This window comes from Phoenix dactylifera, unplaced genomic scaffold, assembly GCF_009389715.1.
Source record: "Phoenix dactylifera cultivar Barhee BC4 unplaced genomic scaffold, palm_55x_up_171113_PBpolish2nd_filt_p 000427F, whole genome shotgun sequence".
In the NCBI taxonomy this organism is placed as follows: domain Eukaryota; kingdom Viridiplantae; phylum Streptophyta; class Magnoliopsida; order Arecales; family Arecaceae; genus Phoenix; species Phoenix dactylifera.
In genome coordinates this window covers 52,111-73,424 of record NW_024067863.1, presented here as the reverse complement: position 1 = coordinate 73,424, position 21,314 = coordinate 52,111, and the positions used below count along the sequence as shown (strand labels likewise).

Below are 21,314 nucleotides of genomic sequence, written 5' to 3'. Positions count from 1 at the left end.
CCGGCCCGTCCACGATCCCCACCAATTTAACCACCCCATCCAAGTGCCCCCACAATTTATTCATTGCGAACGTGAAGATCCACCGTCCATATTGTAATGATCGAGCATCTTCTACCGTCTGTAGGGTTCTTGATAGCGATGTTCAGTCGGTGATGAAGTCGGTGGGAAAATGAACGACAGATTTTATTTCTCATATAAAATGTTATGCGGACAATTGGATGGGATGACACCTCCGGAGCCCCATATTCGAAAACACGCGATAGAAGGCCGAAGCTTCGGAGGCCCCGAGTAAGAGCGAGAGAGAGATTTTGCGCAAAGCAAGGTGGAGACGAGGCACAGATTCTCTGGTCAGAGTTCTAGGGTTTGTAAAGGCGTTGGATTGGATCGAATCGAGGGAGGAATTCTCTACGTTCGCGGTCGGATTTGGGGGTTTCTGAGGGCTAGGGCATGAGAGGATGGGCCTCGGGGAATCGGAAAAAGGGGACGGGGGCAAGGAAGGAGCGATAATGGTCGCCTGCTCGATCTGCCTCGAGACCGTGATGAGTGAGGGTGATCGGTCCACTGCCAGACTGCAATGCGGACACCAATTCCACCTAGGTCCGTACCAGAGAACAATTGCCCTTATTTTATTTCTTGTTTCTCATTGAATATTTGGTTTTTTAGCCGGCAGGTTCTATATTTGGTAAAAATTTGTCATTTTTCTAGAATATGTTATATAAAGATTAGATTTTTGCCTGATTGCACTCCTTATAACTCTGGTCGAGAGCTGATAAATTTATACTAGTAGAAGTCTTTTGCAATATTTATCTCCCATTAGGGCAACGTAAAATATCATGGATTTAAGGACTTTACGGACACATGAGTTGCCATGCATTAGCTCATGTTTCTGCACCTCTTTCTGTAATGGGAAGTCATGCTTCTTATTTTGATGAAGCTTTGAGTGGGAAACCTTTTGTGAGGTTTCAGGAATTTATTGAGGGTGTTTGCAGTGAAATCGTTGATAGTTGTCAAAGCATGTGCCTATTTTTTTTTTGGAAGATGCTGACAATGATCAGACTGCTATAGGCTATATGATCAGGATCCGCAAATAAGATGCTTGCAGCAGTTGTCAAATCATGCTTCCTCTGCTACTGTTGTTTCTATAAAGCACCAACAAGGGTCAGATAATTATAGTCTCTATTTTTGAGACTGATATATTAGCAAATTTGTTAGCTGTTGTGGCTATGCGGCTGCATTTAAATTTTAATCCGAAATTGTAGAACCAAAACTTTAATGCCAGTGGGTGAAAAATACACAAGAAACATCCGATGTACATTAATTATTATGGATTGACCAATAAATTTCTAGCATTTGAATTTTTTTAATTCTAATTGTAATATATGATAAGAAAAGCATACTGTCAGAAAAGGCTAGATCATACTCCAATATAATATCTGTACCAGTAAATTTCTAACAGATTTGGAAATTGCCTTTCTTTTTACACATCAAAGAGGTCTGCTTCTGATGGTTTTGCTATACTATCTATTAGATACTGGCATGTGCAATGTGCATTGCTTTATTTAATTAGGAACATTTGATGGATGGTGGAAATCTCATAATTACTACTTTCATTTATATCATTTCTTAGAAAATAGTATATGTGGTGGTATTTTTGCTAGAAGAAGAATGACTTAAAAGGGATTTGAGGAAATAACAAGCCTTGCTGTGGGATTCAAGAAGATCTTAGGCCTTACGGTGATTGTATGTGTTTTTCTTTTTAAAATTAGCTTCTCTGTTTAAATATAGATCCTGGCTAACCTTGCAAGGTTCCTCTCGCATGCAGTTATGTGTCGTACATTGAATTCCCAGTATGGACTATGGTAGACAATGCCCATAGATTTTTCTCTATATGATGGTATAGCCCATTCTCTGAGAATAATACCAGGAAGATATTGGCAAAGGAGCTTTTTTTTTAATTTTTTAGGGGATGAAGCACAAAGGAGCAAGAATTTTGTAATGAAATTAGCATTGCATGAGAAAGCACAACTTTGTGAAGGGAAAGTTGCTGATTTAGAGAAAGCAGGTTTGGATAAGTTTGTAGACTTCAATCTTCTTCTTACTTCGGTTTCAGTACTCAGGTCCAACAAAATATGAAAAGAGTGCCTTTATTGGAATTTGTGCGAAAGGTGCTTAGTTGCCAAAATCATGAAGGTGTGAAAGTATGGGCATGTAGCTATTTTAGAAGCACTTTTAACAAGGAAATGCTTAGGAAGTCATGTTCAAGATTCCAAGGAGATTCTTAAGTGGATGTGTTACTCTGGGTAGAAGATTCTGACTACCAAGGAATGGTGAGAGGCTAAAGTTGGAAGGTGTTCCCGGATTGCAAGGTCAAAAATACTTTTTTAAATGTGCATGCTTGTGACCTAATATTAGAATGTTTGACCAAAAACTTGTGGAGCAAAGCTTTGGATGAGAAAGTTGCCCAACGTTGTCTCTTGTCAAATGCATAGCAACCTATCTTTTTGTTTATTTCATCTCTTTTTAAAGCCTTTTTATTGTGGCTAAGCTCAACACTTGAGTAGACAAAGCAAGTTATTCTAGCTGGAAGAGGTGTGGGGCGTTAAGTATTGAGATCCACCCTGTCAAATCAGCCAAAGTTCCCCTCAAGCTTATTATGAGGGGTATGGATTGGTTAAATCAGGTATGCTTTGCACAAGTAATTTGGTAGATGGAATGCCTTGAATGGAAGTATATAAGGAAAAAGAAACATAGTAGAAGTCAGAGTCTATCTGTGAAAGATTAGAACCAAACTGATATTGTGGACTTATAAAATAGTCTTGGAGGGTGTATTTCAAAATGGGGTTCAATCATATTTCTAGAGGGCACAGAAATGTTTGATGGGGTAGTATTTTTGCTGTCCAGATCGTGAACTTTTGGCTATCCAACCTAACGTTTGTTATAGTAGCTGAATCTACCTACTGCTTACAATAATTTTCTTATAATACACCATGTTAATATTGAAGAGAGCTTACTCTCACTGACACTTAAGTATAAGAATGAACATCCAAAAAATCCAGAGCCATTTTGGAGTCCCCACTGCTCACTGGTAGTGTTGCAAATTGGTTGGCTAGACCGTTGACCCATACTGCCCCCAACCTGGTCATGCTCAGTTTGATTACTTGTTTTGAACCTGTGGGCTGGGCTTGGGTCTAAAATATGACTGATCTGAATAACCAGGTCCTTCCTAATTCTAAGACACAGACTAACCGCATTTAAAATTGGTCAAATATTATTTAGCGAAAACTGGCCTGGCTCAGCAAGATGTAATGACAATAATAGATCTTGCATAGAAAAGAATAACTAATTTGATCATGGGAGGGTAATATCTTTATGTGTGCTTTAAGTTATGTTTTTGCATACAAACTCACCAATTCTTTAATCTATTTTACTTCCATCTTGAGAAAAGAAAAAAGTTTGACCACAATAAAAAAAGGTCACCTAGAATAGGATGTCAAAATTTTCTCCTGAGGTTGAGTATTAAGTGTTTCTTGCCTACATAGGTTGCTTTGGTATACCATCTAACGGAGTTGGTTTGCAGGCTTTGAAAAGAATTGAAATGAAAGTAGAGTACTTGATCTGTGGAGGTGACTTTGTGTGGAGATGTACCCATTTTAGTTTTGTCATCGATTTGCGTTACATGGGGTGGATGTTATTCCTTCTTATTAAAAGTCTGATGAGCTGATAAATCTTGTTCACAATTATTATATTCACAACTTATTTGGAACATGGTGGATTACCTTCTTTTCTTCTCGACCTTATTCTTTTTATCCCTAGGCAACCACCTCTTTTTTAATTTTGCCTTTCTTTAGCCATCCATTTCTACATATACAATGGGAGCTTTTGGGGGCAATTCCATGCATTGGGCCATTCATTCCTATATAATCATTATAATGTCATCCAACAATTAGCGCATTTGTCCCTGATAAAGAGGGAGACAAGGAACCAAAGTCTAAGTCATTTCCTCCCCTAAGTCAAAAAACTGCCTTCGAGATCATTCTATCCCTTTCTCTATTATATAGATATCTCACTTTAATAAGTGCATCTATCTTGGTTCTAGTGCTGCTCTCTCTCTATGTTATCCAGCAAAGGCGGAATATTATTTACCATTCTACATTAATGAGGAAAAAAAAATCAAATCGGGCCACAACCATCCATCTCAAAGATTGATGAGTTTACAATCATTTATCTAATAATCCTTTAATCCTGCCTCTCAGATGAATCGTGTGCTCATACATGCTGAATGCTAATAAGCGTAGCTACAAAAGAATAAGTTCCTATTATCCAAGGCTTGTCTTGATGATACCTTTCTATAAGGTGCTATGTTGGCTATCAATACAAACTTTTCCAAATTCTTATTCACAAATTCCTTTTTGTATATATAGGACTTCTCTTCATTTCATTGTCTTGAACACATGTATAAGCCCTTGTCCTAGTAGGGCTTCTTAATTCTTTGTTATGCCATCTCTTTATAACTTCATCTTTATTTGGTGGGATGTTTCTTATTCCTTGATCTAACCTTAAGCCTACGGCCCATTCACTTCGTCATTGTCATCCTGGGTTCTTAGATTCTCTTTATCCTAGCATTATGGAGCCACTCAAGTCTCAGAAAACATGCCTTGACTATGCCTCACCCCAGATGTACCTCCTGACTTCATACATTTGGCTCCACGTCTTTGAGATATATCTCCGCCCATCTCTATTTTTGCTAGATAAAAAAGAGAAGTAATTTGAACATTGTTTTTGGATGAAAAGCACATGAGTAATCATATCCAAAGTTGATTAGGTATGTTATAAATTGATTTTTTGATTGACTATGATGGGAGTGCATGGCCTGGTAGTTGACTTGTTAATTCTGCAAGTTGAGTTTGGTCACTTTGGTGTGGTTTTACCTATGGGGGGACCTTTACTCGACATAATGTATTGTTGGTTGTTCACTCCAAATTGAGGTGGAATCAATTATGATTTTTATTATTCATGAATATGAAGAAATTATGGTCATGTATATAGGCTTGGTTATTTAGCTGTTGAGATGAGACATTGGGAGTGGTATATTGCTTCTAGATGTTTCATAATAAGGAAAAAGTTGGTATCCATGGATTCTTATATAATTAAAGTTCAGTATATTGTGGAGATGCTTTAAGGAGTGAGCTATCATGAATCCATGACAATGATAACTATTTAACACCATAGGAACTGAAGTTTTGTGTTTTTTATTTGTGTGGGTAACTGGAGCTTAGCTGAGATCATGAAGAGATTAGCTTGTGATAATGCTCCAAGAAGGTCTGATGGGGACATCAGAGCTGATCATCCGTCCATCTAGTCCACCATTTTTATTTTGATTCTATTTTTTTGTTTTATTTTGGACTTGTTTGCATTTTCATTGTTGTAGGGCTTTATTTGTGTTATTTGCGCTTTATTGGAATTATTTTTGTGTAAGGGGTTCTGTGTTTATTTTTTTGTTTGGGCCCTATATATAGGGGACCCTTATTGTGATTAGGATTTAATGAAACTGAATTAAGATTTCTTCCCCCACGTTCCTCTCTCCTCTCTCTTCCCTCTCCTTCTCTTCTCCTTTCTTCTTCCTGCGTCTCTATAACCTCTACTTCCTTCCCCTTCCCTTCTTCTTCCTCCTCCTCTTCCCCTGCAGTTGTCCGTCATCAGCTTGGTATCAGAGTAGGCCGCCTTTGCCCCTGCTGCCAAAGCCACGATCCAGATTCTCTTCTCTTCCTCGGTTCCCACCAACAACCAGAACAGCCCCCCTTCTCTCTATCAGTTCTGTTCATCAGAAGAAAGAAAGGGTCCCACTTTTTCTCTCTCGGTTCTCACTAGGAGAAGGCGACAAAACCCCCTTTGCTGGTTCCTCCCGGTTCCCGTGGTCACTCGTCACTGCGCTCGCAGCCTCGCTCGCCTCCACCTTGCAGCGCCGCCTCGCCGTCGGCCCGCCAACCGAAGATGCTGCAACCCCACGAGAGCCCGCCGCCCTGGTGTCAACTGCACGACACTCGGTATGACGGGAAAGCCATCGGCCGCACCTCTATGACCATTGCCGGTGGCTGGATCCGAAGGAGCAACGCCACCGCTCCTTCCCATCGCCGCCCCGCCACCTCTTCAACTGCTGCAGCCCTCTCGTGCAGCCGTCGGCCCCGGTCCTAGATCCCTGGCCGCTGTCAGCGTCATGAAGTTCGGAGCGCTCTTCCGAAACTATCGGGGGGTTGGAGAAAACCAGCCTAACGGGTAAGCCCCAGACCCGTTAACCCGAGTCCCTCAGCCCGGATCCGTTTCAAAAAAAAAGGCGCACGTGATTTACACGTGACATACCCATAACGGGTATCGGGTCGGGTCAAATCCGATAATCCGGATCCTAACAGATCCGAGTTAAAAAAAGAGAAAAAAAAAAGAAAAAAAAGAAAAGAAAAAAAAGAGAGAAAAAACAAAGTACCTGTCATCGTCTTCTCCAGTCGCCGTAGCGCCCTCGCCCCGCCGTCCTCGCCGTGCCGCCGTGCTCACCGTCTTCCTCGAGATCTCCACCACCTCCGCGTTTTCGCCTCGCCGCTTCACCGCCTCCACCGTTCGCAAATCCGTTCCGCCCCTCTACGATCACCCGCCGTCGCCGCTTTTCACCTTCCCCTCGCTCGCCGCCCGAAATCTTTCGCCGCACCCCGCCCATCCCCCAGTCTACCGCACCGCGCTGCCTTTGTCGCCGCTTCCGCCTTCCCCAGCGCCGCATCCTCCCTTCCTCCTCTGTCTTCTCCGGTCCCCCACCCCCCCAAAAATCCCTTCCCTCCCATTTGACCACCCCAAGGGTTTCGGTTTCGGTTGAAACATTTGGCTCCAGATCCCGGCCCTACAACTCCCTCCTTTCTTTCACGGACCGCCTCTGTCATCAGGGCCAAGCCCACTTTCAGCCCCTCTCCTCTTCAAAGGCCCAATCATCCGATTCCACACCACACCAGGCCGCCCTATATTCTCATCCGTGGGCCCATCAGGCCCAGACCGCCACTTTCCTACCCTTCGGCTCATTGGCCCAAGTCACTCATCCCTTCTTCAGGCCTACAGCCCACTGCCCCTCTTTTTTCTGCAAACAGGCCACTGTCATCAGGCTCGTCACATCTTTTCAGAGTTACAGAGATCAGACCTGCCGAGTTGCTGTGTTGAGAACCAATTGGAGCCATTTCGAGAGTTCATCTACCGCAGCCGTGCCCTTGATCGTCGCCCCAGCCTCCGAGTAATTCTGGTCGTCCGCTTCACGACAAGTGATAGGTTTTCACTTGTCTTGGGCTTGTTCATTTAATTATGTTCTAGTTCTCTTGCATGATAGCCATATTCTTGAAACTTACTTTTGCTATCAAAATTCAGAACATAGAACCCCTACTCTCAAACCCATCTTATTCGCCATTTTTAAAATCTAGACATTAAATTAGCACACCCTAGCAACTGAATGTTCCTCAATATTCTTCGATCATATTGATTTAGGATCAGAGCAACTGTACTACTTGATTGCAATCTACTTGATTGCAGCCCAACCTATCGGTTTGGCCGCACCACCTATAGTCCTTCCCCATTCTCCTAGGAACCAAATCCAATACTCTAGGTGTCAATAATTCGGCCATATAGCATCTCAATATTCCATTAAGACCTACCTGATTACTGAACCAGAAGCTGAAAACCAAGAGGCCGAATATGTCGAAGAAGTCTGTGAACCAAATATAGAAGATTATGTAGAAGACTTTGGAGACGAACACACCGGATTGGAATTTGTCCAGAATGATCCTCAAAAGAAAACTGTTGACCTAAGTACAAACATACTTCACATTACTACTTCGAAAGAGGTAGTAAAAGATATTGAGGGTCAGTCTCCTGTGTTGGCACATGTGGCTAAAGCTATCAATGAGGAACCCAACCTTGACCATTCTCCTATGATAGCTCCCCTTCTAGAGGAGTTTCATTCTGTAATTCCTGATGATCTTTCGGATGCACTTCCTCCGATGTGTTATATCCATCACGCAATTGAGTTAGTCCTTCGAGCACCTCTGCCTACCCTTCCTTATTATGGGCTCAATCCAAATGCATGCGCTGAGTTGAAACATCAAGTTGACGAACTATTCACAAGAGGGTATGATTGTGAGAGCCTAAGCCCCTATACTGTGTCTACACTCCTCAACCCCACAAAAGATAGTTTTTGAAGGATGTGCGTTGATAGCTGTGCCATCAACAAACTCACGGTTAAGTAGCGCTTTTCCATTCCTAGGCTAAACGACCTTTTAGATTCTGTCTGGTGCCACGATCTTTTCTAAGATTTATTTGAAGATTTGGTACCACAAGATTTGGATTCGTCCCGAATGCCCATGGCCAGATGTCATTATGGATTTCGTGTTTGGACTTCCATATACTTCTACGAATCACGATTTCATTTTTGTGGTTGTGAACTGATTTTCAAAGATGGCTCACTTTTTTTCTGTTCTAAGACTTCTGATGCTTCTAGAATTGCCAAACTTTCGATGAAGTCGTTAGATTCCCTGTGCCTCCAAAATCTATTATGTCTGAAGGGATGCTGATAGGTACCAAATTATAATTTTCTTTTGCCTATCATCCTCAAACCGGCAGCCAGATTGAAGTTGTCAACCGTAGCCTTAGAAGCCTGTTAAAATGTCTGGTAAGTGAACATGCTAGGATCTGGGATTTAGTGTTACCGACCATTGAGTTTGCATATAATAGTTCGGTCAGTAAGTCCATAAGCATGAGTCCATTTGATGTGGTGCATGGTTGCAAACCTAGGCTGCCCATAGACCTGATCCCCATGTCTCATCAGTATAGTGTCTGAGTCTGCACAGTTATACGCATTGCACCGACATTCATTGCATCAAGAAATCAGCAAATGCATTCACTTCAATATCTTAAAATATAAATTTCTTGCTGATTTACACGAATATTATAAAGAGCTAAGTGAAAGAGGTTACGTCATGATAAGAATTAGGCTTGAACGACTTTTTTCGAAAATGTTCAAGAAATTGCAAGCTTGTAGTGCGGAACCGTTCAAAGTCCTATGGAAAATTAATTCGATTACATATGCTGTGGATCTTCCTGATGACTATGGAATTAGTGCGACATTTAATATTAAAATTTTAATCCCTTATAAAAAGACAACAATTATTCATTTTGACCCCTTTGTTGACACACTTGCCCTTGTTGATCACCCTGACCCATTACCTGCTGTTGAGCCACCACCTTACAAATTTCATGCACGCAGAGAATAAATAGAACATATATTAGATGAGCAGGTTATGTCAACCAGGAACGGTGGTTACCAACGTTATCTTGTTCGGTGGAAGGGCCGACCAAAGTCTGATGTGACGTAGATCTCCAGAGCTGAGTTGCAGCACCTTGATCCCGATCTTCTGGAGCAGTACAACAGCCGACCCAATCTGCACTCGACGAGGTCGAGTTTTTTTCCATTCGGAAGGAGTTGATGGGGACATCAGAGCTGATCATCCGTCCGTCAGTCCATTTTTATTTTGATTCTATTTTTTTGTTTTATTTTTGGGCTTGTTTACATTTTTATTGTTGTAGGGCTTTATTTGTGTTATTTTGGGCTTTATTGAGGATTATTTTTATGTAAGGGGTTCTATGTTAATTTTCTTGTTTGGGCCCTATATATAGGAGACCATCATTGTGATTAGGGTTTAATGAAAGTGAACTAAGATTTCTTCCCCCACGTTCTTTCTCTCCTCAAACCTCCCTCTTCTCTTCTCCTCTCTTCTTTTTGCGTCTCTATAACCTCTTCTTCCTCCTCTTTCCCTCCAGTTGTCCGTCATCAACTTGGTATCAGAGTAGGCCGACTTTGCCCCTGCTGCCAAAGCCACGATCCAGATTCTCTTCTCTCCCTCGGCTCCCACCAACAACCAGAACCGCCCCCCTCTCTCTGTCAATTCTGTTGATCAGAAGAAAGAAAGGGTCCCACTTTTTCTCTCTCGGTTCTCACCAGGAGAAGGGGACAAAACCCCCTTTGCTGGTTCCTTCCGGTTCCCATGGTCACCCGTCACTGTGCCCGTAGCCTCGCTCGCCTCCACCTCGCAGCGCCGCCTCGTCGTCGGCCCACCAACTGAAGACGTTGCAACCCCACGAGAGCCCGCCGCCCTGGTGTCAACTACACGACACTCAGTCTCACGGGAAAGCCACCGGCCGCACCTCTGTGACCACCGCCCGTGGTCAGATCCGAAGGAGCAACGCCATCGCTCCTTCCCGTCGCTGCCTCGCCACCTCTTCAGCCGCTGCAACCCTCTCGTGCAGCCGTCGCCCCCAGTCCTAGATCCCCGGCTGCCGTCAGCGTCATGAAGTTCGGAGCGCTCTTCCGAAACTATCAGGGGGTTGGAGAAAACCAGCCTAACGGGTAAGCCCCAGACTCGTTAACCCGAGTCCCTCGGCTCGGATCCGTTTCAAAAAAAAAGCGCAGGTGATTTACACGTGACAAACCTGTAACGGGTATCGGGTCGTGTCAAACCCGATACTCCGGATCCTAACGGATCCGAGTTAAAAAAAATAGAAAAAAAAAGAAAAGAAAAAAAAAGAGAAAAAACAAAGTACCTGTCATCGTCTTCTCCAGTCGCCGCAGCGCCCTCGCCCCGCCGTCCTCGCCGTGTCGCCTTGCTCACCGTCTTCCTCGAGATCTCCACCACCTCCGCATTTTCGCCTCACCGCTTCACCGCCTTCGTCGTTCGCAGCGCCATTCCGCCCCTCTGCAACCACCCGCCGTCGCCGCTTCCCACCTTCCCCTCGCTTGCCGCCCCAAATCTTTCGCCGCACCCCGCCCGTCCCTCACTCTGCCGCACCACGCCGCCTCTATCACCGCTTCTGCCTTCCCCAGCGCCGCATCCCCCCTTCCTCCTTCATCTTCTCCGGTCACCCCCCCCTCAAGTCCCTTCCCTCCCATTTGACCACCCCAAGGGTTTCGGTTGAAACCCTTGGCTCCAGATCCCGACCCCACAACTCCCCCCCTCTTTCTTTCACGGACCGCCTCTGTCATCAGGGTCGAGCCCGCTTTCACCCCCACTCCTCTTCAAAGGCCCAATCGTCCGATTCCACACCACACCAGGCCACCCCATATTCTCATCCGTGGGCCCATCAGGCCCACACCGCCAGTTCCTACCCTTCGGCCCACTGGCCCAAGTCACCCATCCTTTCATCAGGCCCACAGCCCGCTGCCCCTTTTTTTTCTGCAAACGGGCCACTGTCATCAAGCCCGTCACATCTTTTCAGAGTTACCGAGATCAGACCTGCCGAGTTGCTGTGTTAAGAACCAATTGGAGCCATTTTGAGAGTTCATCAGCCGCAACTGTGTCCCTGATCGTCGCCCCAGCCTCCGAGTAATTCTGGTCGTCCGCTTCACAACAAGTGATAGGTTTCCACTTTTCTTGGGCTTGTTCATTTAATTATGTTCTAGTTCTCTTGCATGATAGCCATATTCTTGAAACTTACTTTTGCTATCAAAATTCAGAACATAGAACCCCTACTCTCAAACCCATCCTATTCGCCATTTTAAAATCTAGATATTAAATTAGCACACCCTAGCAACTGAATGTTCCTCAACATTCTTCGATCATATTGATTTAGGATCAGAGCAACTGTACTACTTGATTGCAATCTAATTTCGTAAATTGAATAATCTTAATCCTTAATTCCGAATAACCGAGGTAAAAATCAGCAACATTTAAAGTTTAAGTTATTCTAATGAAAACTTGCTGATCTCTAAAATCATAGTAGATTGTATTAGTAGGTTGTCCTATATCAAATTTGGTTCTGCATCATATTTTTTAGGGTTTCATTAGTAACATTGCATTTTACATCATCATACATAGTGTTATCATTACATATCAACACATGGTGATAAGGAGTACCAAGCCGACCAACCTAAAGTCTCCTTAGCTACCATGGATTTTGAAGTCCTGAAATTTCTCATGGACCAGTTCGCTGCCATACAAGCTCAAAGGAAAGAAATCAAACAAGAGGTCTGTGAGCTCATGCGAAATGTTAGGACCCTTAAACCACCAACCCTCGTTGCAGCCCAACCTAAAATCAGTTTGGCCGCTCCACCTATAGTTCGTCCTCATTCCTCTAGGAACCAAACCCAATGCTCTAGGTGTCAATAATTCGGCCGCATAGCGTCTCAATGTTCCATTAAGACCTACCTGTTTACTGAACCAGAAGCTGGAAACCAAGAGACCGAATATGTCGAAAAAGTCTATGAACCAGACATAGAAGATTATGTAGAAGACTTTGAAGACGAATCCACCGGATTTGAATTTGTCCAGAATGATCTTCAAAAGAAAACTGTTGACCTAAGTACAAACATACCATTTCACATTACTACTTCGAAAGAGGTAGTAAAAGATTTCGAGGGTCAGTCTCCTGTGTTGGCACATGTGGCTAAAGCTATCAATGAGGAATCCAACCTTGACCATTCTCATGTGATGGCTCCCATTCTAGAGGGGTTTCATTCTGTAATCTCTGATGATTTCCCGGATGCACTTCCTTCGATGTGTTATATCCGTCACGCAATTGAGTTAGTCCTCTGAGCACCTTTGCCTACCCTTCCTTATCATAGGCTCAACCTAAATGCATGCGCTGAGTTGAAACATCAACTTGACGAACTCTTCGCAAGAGGGTATGATTGTGAGAGCCTAAGCCCCTATACTGTGTTTGCACTCCTCAACCCCACAAAAGATAGTTCTTGAAGGATGTGCATTGATAGCCATGCCATCAACAAACTCACAGTTAAGTATCGCTTTTCCATTTCTAGGCTAAACAACCTTGTAGATTCTGTTTGGTGCCACGATCTTTTCTAAGATTGATTTGAAGAGTTGGTACCACCACAAAAGATAGTTCTTTAAGGATGTGCGTTGATAGCCGTGCCATCAACAAACTCACGGTTAAGTATCGCTTTTCCATTCCTAGGCTAAACGACCTTTTAGATTCTATTTGGTGCCACGATCTTTTCTAAGATTGATTTGAAGAGTTGGTACCACCACAAAAGATAGTTCTTGAAGAATGTGCATTGATAGCCGTGCCATCAACAAACTCATGGTTAAGTATCGCTTTCCATTCCTAGGCTAAACGATCTTTTAGATTCTGTCGGGTGCCACGATCTTTTCTAAGATTGATTTGAAGAGTTGGTGCTATTAGATTCGGATTTGTTCCGAATGCCCATGGCTAGATGTCATTATGGATTTCGTGTTAGGGCTTCCACATACTTCTACTAAGCACGATTTTATTTTTGTGGTTGTGAACCGATTTTTAAAGATGGCTCATTTTGTTTCTTGTTCTAAGACTTCTGATGTTTCTAGAATTGCCAAACTTTATTTCAATGAAGTCGTTAGACCCCCTGACCCTCCAAAATCTATTGTCTAATAGGGATGCTGATAGGCACCAAACTAAAATTTTCTTCTGCTTATCATCCTCAAACCGGCAGCCAGACTGAAGTTATCAACCGTAGCCTTAGAAACCTGTTAAAATGTCTGTTAGGTGAACATGCTAGGACCTGGAATTTAGTGTTACCGACCACTGAGTTTGCATATAATAGTTCGCTCAATAAGTCCATAGGCATGAGTCCAATCGATGTGGTGCATGGTTGCAAACCTAGGCAGTCCATAGACCTGATTTCCATGTCTCATTAGTATAGAGTGTCTGAGTCTGCACAGTTATTCGCATTGCGCCCACATTCATTGCATCAAGAAATCAGCAAATGCATTCACTTTAATAACTTAAAATATAAATTTTTTGTTGATTTACGCGAACGTTATAAAGAGCTAAGTGAAAGAGGTTACGTTATGATAAAAATTAGGCTTGAACAACTTTCTTCGGAAACGTTCAAGAAATTGCAAGCTTGTAGCGCGGAACCGTTCAAAGTCCTATGGAAAATTAATTCGAATACATATGCTGTGGATCTTCCTGATGACTATGGAATTAGTGTGATATTTAATATTAAAGATTTAATCTCCTACAAAAAGACAACAATTATTCATTCTGACCCCTTTGTTGACACATCTGCCCTTTTTGATCACCCTGACCCATTACCTACTCTTGAGCCACCACTTTCCAAATTTTATGCACTCAAAGAATAAATATAATATATATTAGATGAGCAGGTTATGTTAACCAGGAACGGTGGTTACCAACGTTACCTTGTTCGGTGGAAAGGCCGACCAAAGTCTGACGTGACGTCGATCTCCAGAGCTGAGTTGCAGCGTCTTGATCCCGATCTCTTGGAGCAATACGACAACCAGCCCGATTTGTACTCGACGAGGTCGAGTTTTTTCCATCCGGAAGGAGTTGATGGGGACATCAGAGCTGATCATCCGCCCATCTAGTCCAACATTTTTATTTTGATTATATTTTTTTGTTTTATTTTTGGGCTTGTTTACATTTTTATTGTTGTAGGGCTTTATTTGTGTTATTTTGGGCTTTATTGGAAATTATTTTTGTGTAAGGGGTTCTGTGTTAATTTTCTTGTTTGGGCCCTATATATATGGGACCCTCATTGTGATTAGGGTTTAATGAAAGTGAATTAAGATTTCTTCCCCCACGTTCCTTCTATCCTCTCTCTTCCCTCTCCTCTTCTCCTCTCCTCCTCTCTTCTTTCTGCGTCTCTATAACCTCTTCTTTCTTCCCTTTCCCTTCTTCTTCCTCCTCCTCTTCCCCTGCAGTTGTCCGTCATCAAGGTCTAGAGCAAAACTTAGACTTTGTGGTTAATGTATAACATGCTTAAAGCATGCTCCATGAAACATGTTAAAGGATGATCTTAGATGAATTGATGAAGATTGTGAAGGATCGATGACAGTGATAGGTGGAATTTGGATATGACTATCAGCACTAAAAATATATCTTTGATGAATTATGAATGTCGAGACAGGCATGAAACCAACCCCAAGTTCCTAGTTACATTGCTATTTTTTCCCTTGAATTTGATTAAGTCCTCGCAAGCAGAGAAAACAGAAGAAATTTTATTAAAGGTTCCAATTTAGATTTGACTTAATGTCTCAAAGATATCAACTATATCCCAAATGTTTTTTATGGAATAATTATAATTTTGTTCTGGTCCAATGTGTATTCACCTAATGTAAAATTTTCTGTACACATTATTTTTCAATAATAAAGTAGTTCAGTACACAATATCAATCACAAGGTTTGAAAGTTTACATTATGTTCGAATAGTACAATAAGTTGGACTCCTTTGACTTGTCATTTGTCATGGGTTTTAAAACTGGCTATCATGTTCACCTGTTGGCTGCTATTCCTCTTTCATGTATATATTGCATGAACTTGTGTGCAGTTAATGTAATGTTAAAAAATATTTACATAATTTAGAAACACTTCCAACAATGTACAATTATCTGATTACTCATTGCTGTTTCTTTAACAAATTGTTCAGATTGTATTGGCTCTGCATTTAATGCCAAAGGGGTTATGCAATGCCCAAATTGTCGAAAAGTCGAGAATGGCAATTGGCTATATGCAAGCAGTTCACGCCCATTGCCAGAGCTGAGCATGGATGACTGGGCACATGATGAAGACCTCTATGAACTTAGTTATTCAGAAATGGTACAGTGACGGATCGATTTATTTGTTTTCTATGATTATATAGTGTAGTCATGTACTTATTTATATATGTTGCTTTTCTTTCCATAGCATTAAAGATGTTTCTTTTTTCTGTTCTGTTCTTTGACCGTCACAGAGTTTTCTTATTCATTAGATTTGGTGCCCATTAATTGCTTACTTGTTCTATTTATTTATTTTTATTGTTTGCCCATTGGTGCACAGTCTGTGAAAACTTCAGAGATTTCAACTAAATGCAATAACTAACTTTTAAGATACTTATAGTTGTCCAAACACTCATCATTAAAAGTATTAGGTTTTATTTTTCCATTTCTCTTTCCTGTCGTTCTGCTATAACTGTGTTTTGATAGTATCAAAATTTTCTTCCTGCTTTAATTATTCTCATTTTGACGATTTCCTAATGATTAAGGGAAAATGTTGTTTGGTCTGCTCGGACATGTCTGATGATTTCCTAATGATAAATGAGGTTGATTTTGAGTAGAAGGGTATACAGAGGGCTAAGTCAAAGAAACCTTGCTTAGGAGTTGCAAGATTGGCAACCAGATTTTTCAGCTCAATTTGCTGCTTCATCCCAAATTCACACTCTCATTCCTGCACCCACTTCATGACACTTCCCTTCTTTCTTAAATTATCTTCTGTTACTTCATCTGTTCTATTAGATCAGCCTTTTTTGATGATAAACTTTTGTCTGACCAATTCTTTTTGATTGCCTGAGTCATGTGTTTCTTTAAAATGTGAAAATGAGTAGATTCTTTTAGTTTATTGCAATTAATATTATTATGCTTTCTGGACACTTAATTTTTTATGTGAGGTTCTCTTCCTCATGTTGCTTTCTCACCCTCTCCCTAATCTACTAACTAAAGTCATGAGTTTTGATTTGATAAGGACTCATGACACTCAAATCAGATGGACTACAGCTATATTCTTACCCTCTTCTGGGTGCTTTATGATTTGAACAGCATGTTATATGCTGCTTAAAGCTTTCTCAATAGTTTTGTTTCTTTCAGGATACACCATGCTGTGCATGTACTGTTAGTATTGTCTGCTGCTGTTTACTTTCTTTAGGACTGCAGTTTGATTCTCTATTTTCATCTTTGCTTTGTTGTTTAAATGCAATGTTTGAGCATGACTCTCTAGACAACGTTTTGCAGATGGCTCTTTCTGTGTTATTGTCATTGATATAAATATCATAACATAAATTGATGTCCCTGGTGCATATTTGAAGTGCTTCTAACTAGCAATTCCTTCCACGTATATGTATTCCCAACATTGCAGTATTCCCATTATATCTTGCATTCATTACTTGGCCTGCGAGTATGCTGACAAGCATGCTGTCTGTTGCTTTCTTTTTATCTTTGTAGGACAGTTGTATGTTACTCAAATTAAAGGTCTCTATTATCATATAGTTGAAGAAACAATGCTGTTTTAGTCATCTTTCATGTTAGTAACTATATCAGGAAAAGTGCATGCAGCTAAGCTTCAATTTTTCCAACTAATTTGTTAAGTATCATGTTCGGGCTTTTTTCTAAAAATCTCTTCCATTCTTGGAAAAATGTTCTTAAGTGTTTATAAGGGTTCTTACTGACAGTTGTATCCTTGGGATAATCCCCAAATATAGCAGAATCTTGTAACATTTGATTTCTTAATTTGATTTCTTCTTTTAATCTGTTTATGCAGCCATTTGGAGTTCATTGGTGCCCATTTAGCAGATTAGCGCAGGCTGCATCATCATTTGAGTAAGTGTAATATATTTCTGTACAAGGATTAGTTCAGTTCCTTCCCCTTACCTTTCTGGAAACATAAATTTTTTTTGATGGAATCACTTCTCTGCTTTTATGGAGGCATTGCTGCTAGCTGAAAACATATGAAATATAGTTGGATCTGGTATGTATAAATATCTGAAAGATTATGAAATGTAAGCATGCTTCTGTTGAAGCTTTAAGATATGCTTCTCTGGCAATTATTCTTAAGGACGACATGGTTATCTATTGTAAAGGTTGCCCCTAGGAAACTTCTTGTTAGCTATGTACATATATCAACTCGAGGAACTAGATTTTGCTTTGCTGGTGTATCAATTGTTTTCAATCTTGTGTTAATGCATTCTTTCCTTCCCGTGTCTTCTTGAATACTCCTGGCAAAGCAGACTTTTTATGTCCAGTGAAGATGATGCTACTTTTTGTTTGTTTTCCGGTTACTAAATCAATGGTTTTGTTGTTTATGCACCTGGTGATGTCGATTAAAATAATTATGTTACTTGATGTCTTAATTTGAAAATTAATTGTGACAAAGGATAATTGGTCTTGAGACTTCAGAATGTTCCTTAAACATCAATTTCCATGCATGCATAATTAAGAACTCTGTTTGTTTTTCATTATTACATTGTGACATCTAACGCCTTGCTAATAACTTTTAATCAACTATATATCTTCTGCTAGTACATACACTGAAAAACCTCCTCTCTGACTTGAACAATTAATGCATCTAAAACCAATATAGAGAGAATGGCTCAAAGCTGTGGTGCCAGCCTATTGCCATTGAGATATGTCCTGATGATGCTTAGATGCTAGCTAAAAGAATAAGACTCAATTGTACAACTAATCGATATTCGATTAATATAGAATCAAAAAATCCAGGATATCAAAAATATGTCTTTTGGTAGTTGGTTAGTGCTAAGATTCTCTTTCTTGGTCCAATCTTCCCATTTGTTGGTTGGTGCTAAGATTTTGGTAGTTGGTTAGTTCCAGTCCTTCTCAAATCCCTATTTATTCTATTTACTTGCATGCGTAGATGGTACAGTAGCTAGACCTTTATTGTCATAATAGCTAAGCATCAAGATGTCCTGAAATGCCTGACACTAGTTTTTTTTTTTAAAAAAAAAAAGAGCATGAGAATGTGTTTGTATAGAGCAAGGAAATCCATAAGTACATACACACACATTGATATGAAGTAAAATTTCAGGCAGGATAACACCAAGTAAATATTTTGGCACTTCACTTGGAGTGTGTTGATGCATTAAAACAATCATGTGTGGCACCTCCAAATGTGGAGAACTAAAATGCCTTCCAGTAGGGAGTTACATCTCAATACATTATGTCAAGCTTCAACACCTCAGGTTGCCTTAAGTAGAACAATGCATTTAAAAAATGGCAAGGGGATGTCTTGCTATGCTGTGTCCAAAAGTATTGGCACTCCTAAATCTCTAAACAATAAGTTTTCCTGGTTGTGTAGCGCATGCCAACACGTACAAGTCAAATACTTACCATGTCAATAAACAAAATGAGAGAGCCTTGCTTCTTTTACTGGATCTTCATTTTCAAATAAATTTGTAACGCTTCATGACAATTCTGAGATATGAATATAATTTAATTGGTATTTATGGTGCTGAGGTTTATAGGTGTTGTGAGATTGAAATCTTTCACCTTGATATACGTGTTCTTGCTTGGTCTTAATAATTGATATTGACTATAGGATGATATGTTTTTTCTTGGCATTGTTTCCCACTCCATTGACTTTTTTCTTTTCAGGGAAGGGGAATCTTCTCCACATATTTCTTGTAAGTTTATACTTTTTCTGAAAATGATTAATTGTGTATGATTGTGGAGTATAGGAGTAAGTATCATATCAAAATATTCTGCTTTGCAGTCCAGGATCTTTTGGGACATCAAGCCATCTTTACAGAGCATCCAGCTGCTTCATCAGCAGCTCATCCATGCCCATATGTGGCTTACTTGCAGCCACTCCAACCTTCATCTTCCTCAAGTTCCCATGTTTCATCTGAAAGTCCTATTGATGGTCCTGGATATCACCATCACTGGAGTCACATTCCCAGGCCGACAGATGTCCAGATTGTTCACACACTACCTCCCATTGATCTCCAGTATCATAGTTGGGAACAGCATTCTCAGTCATATTCCCCACCTAACAGCCATATCAGTGGTGCTGATCAGGCTTCAGCTTCTTCTCCAACAATGAGAGCTGCAAGGCTTGATTCTGATGGTCTACCGAGGGCAGGGCCTTTTGTCCATCCCTTTATTCTTGGCCACGGGTAAGTGATCTCGAGTTCAAATAATGGAATATTATCCTAATTATATTTTGTTTTCTATTACAGCAATGTCCATAGATTTTTGTAATCTCCAGTGATGCACAATAATAACGTTAGTTCTCAAAATGCAATTCCTTGACAAAGGTTTTAAGCCATCCCACTTTCTGTTCTATTTGCAGCTTATGTTGGCCAATCATTCTGCTTTTTGATCACCTTCTTTTCCTGTATCCATCACATTTATGTTTGAGAATTGGCTCCTAAGGTTTCGCATCCATCGATTTTCCTCTGAGCATTCTAAATTCAGTGAACTTATCAGCTCTGTATAATTTCATACCTCTTAAAGAGCAGCATCCCACCAATGCTGATTCTGCTTGTAGTCTCTTAGTACTAGAATGTCACTTGCTTTGCATCGCTATCTAATGTCTTGGTTGGCATTATCCCTGCTTCTATGAGATTCAGCAACATAACATGAAAACAGAAGTGTCCTTTTTTTGTGTGTAAGATATCCTGGTCTCTGATGATGCTGACTGATATTTGCCTCAATTTTTACCCCAGATCTGGTTCTAGGGGTAGATCCCCCAGTTCTTTTGTTCCCTCGCCAGTTCCACCATATCTCAGAGCTCGTGGCGCTGTTCATGATCATCAAAATTCCCAAAGCATACATGGAACCATCTTCACAGGCATACAGCGATCGGGAGGTTCGAGGGGTTTGGCTACCTTAGCTCCAACACCGGTCTCTCTGACGGATCAGGCTGGCTTTTACCTGCTCCCTTCTGCAGGTCAATCAGGTCACAATCTAATAGATGCTGAGAACACTGCAGGGCACCACTTATATACTTCGTGGGAAAGGGACCGATTTGTTCCATATCAATTATTTCCTGTGGACAGGGAATCAGGATGGTGGGGACCTTATATGCAATCTACTGGTGCATCAGATTCCAGTCACAGGGCAGGTCTGTGGCCCCGGGTAGGCTCTGAGAGGTCATCATCCCGAGGCTGGTCGTAGAGCTCGTCTTATCAGCCTATGCATGTCACTTGAATGCAGTCCTTCATATGATGGCGAAGTTCATGACATGCTGCAGAAGCAGTGCTTTAAACTGAAAATGACTTTTTTATAAGGCTGGGTTGCCTCTTAGAACTGAGACTCCAAACGATCTTTTGGAAGTAATTCAGCTGAAAACCTGTTTATAACTCTGTAGGGGCTATGACATTATTTATGCTTGGAGATTGCTGGGATGATTTTGGGAGAGGTGGGCAGGTTTTAATTACTTCTGTTGAATCTGTCCCAGTGATAAAAATCAGGAATGTCATCCTAAAATCCCTTGTCTAAAAAAAAGAAGGGAATCATACTGCTCTTTGAAATCTTTTTAAAAAACGCTTAGCTCCTGTCAGTTCATATTTGGCTGAGTTTTTGCCTTATTCAAAGGATGGACTGATTGATTGTTTTAGTTTCAATCTGTAGCTACTTTTTTGAATTGGTATTGTCTCCCAATGAGGTTACCTACTTCAAGCTGGAAAGTCTTTTATTAGAGAGATCTGACCAATACCTTCTGGCAACCTATAGGTTGACAGGGATGCCTCATGTTTGCTTAGGCTGCTCAGAAATTAAAAGTCTGCAATTGCATAA

At 41.1% G+C, this 21,314-nt stretch overlaps 1 protein-coding gene across 2 annotated transcripts; it reads left to right on the top strand.

The window, feature by feature from the left end:
• The first annotated feature begins 229 nt into the window (after positions 1-229).
• Positions 230-21,135, top strand: LOC103719724 (E3 ubiquitin-protein ligase RFI2). Of its 2 annotated transcripts, XM_008809101.4 has the most exons (7): positions 230-597; positions 15,461-15,630; positions 17,323-17,381; positions 19,170-19,198; positions 19,288-19,690; positions 20,243-20,475; positions 20,576-21,135. In XM_008809101.4, exons 1-7 carry the CDS (start codon positions 456-458, stop codon positions 20,656-20,658), a joined length of 1,119 nt encoding a protein of 372 aa, XP_008807323.1. In that variant the 5' UTR covers positions 230-455; the 3' UTR covers positions 20,659-21,135. The 2 variants fall into 2 exon arrangements, with proteins under 2 accessions (XP_008807323.1, XP_008807322.1); XM_008809100.4 differs by having other exon boundaries at positions 20,243-21,135.
• The last annotated feature ends 179 nt before the right edge of the window (positions 21,136-21,314 follow it).

What these genes read in the sequence shown, in the direction of transcription:
- LOC103719724 (XM_008809100.4), top strand. Translation starts at nt 456, where the DNA reads ATGGGCCTCGGGGAATCGGAAAAAGGGGACGGGGGCAAGGAAGGAGCG. An exon ending in ATCTTCTCCACATATTTCTT is followed by an intron (nt 19,199 to 19,287) that starts GTAAGTTTATAC and finishes TCTGCTTTGCAG; the next exon opens with TCCAGGATCTTTTGGGACAT. An exon ending in CCCTTTATTCTTGGCCACGG is followed by an intron (nt 19,691 to 20,242) that starts GTAAGTGATCTC and finishes TTTTTACCCCAG; the next exon opens with ATCTGGTTCTAGGGGTAGAT.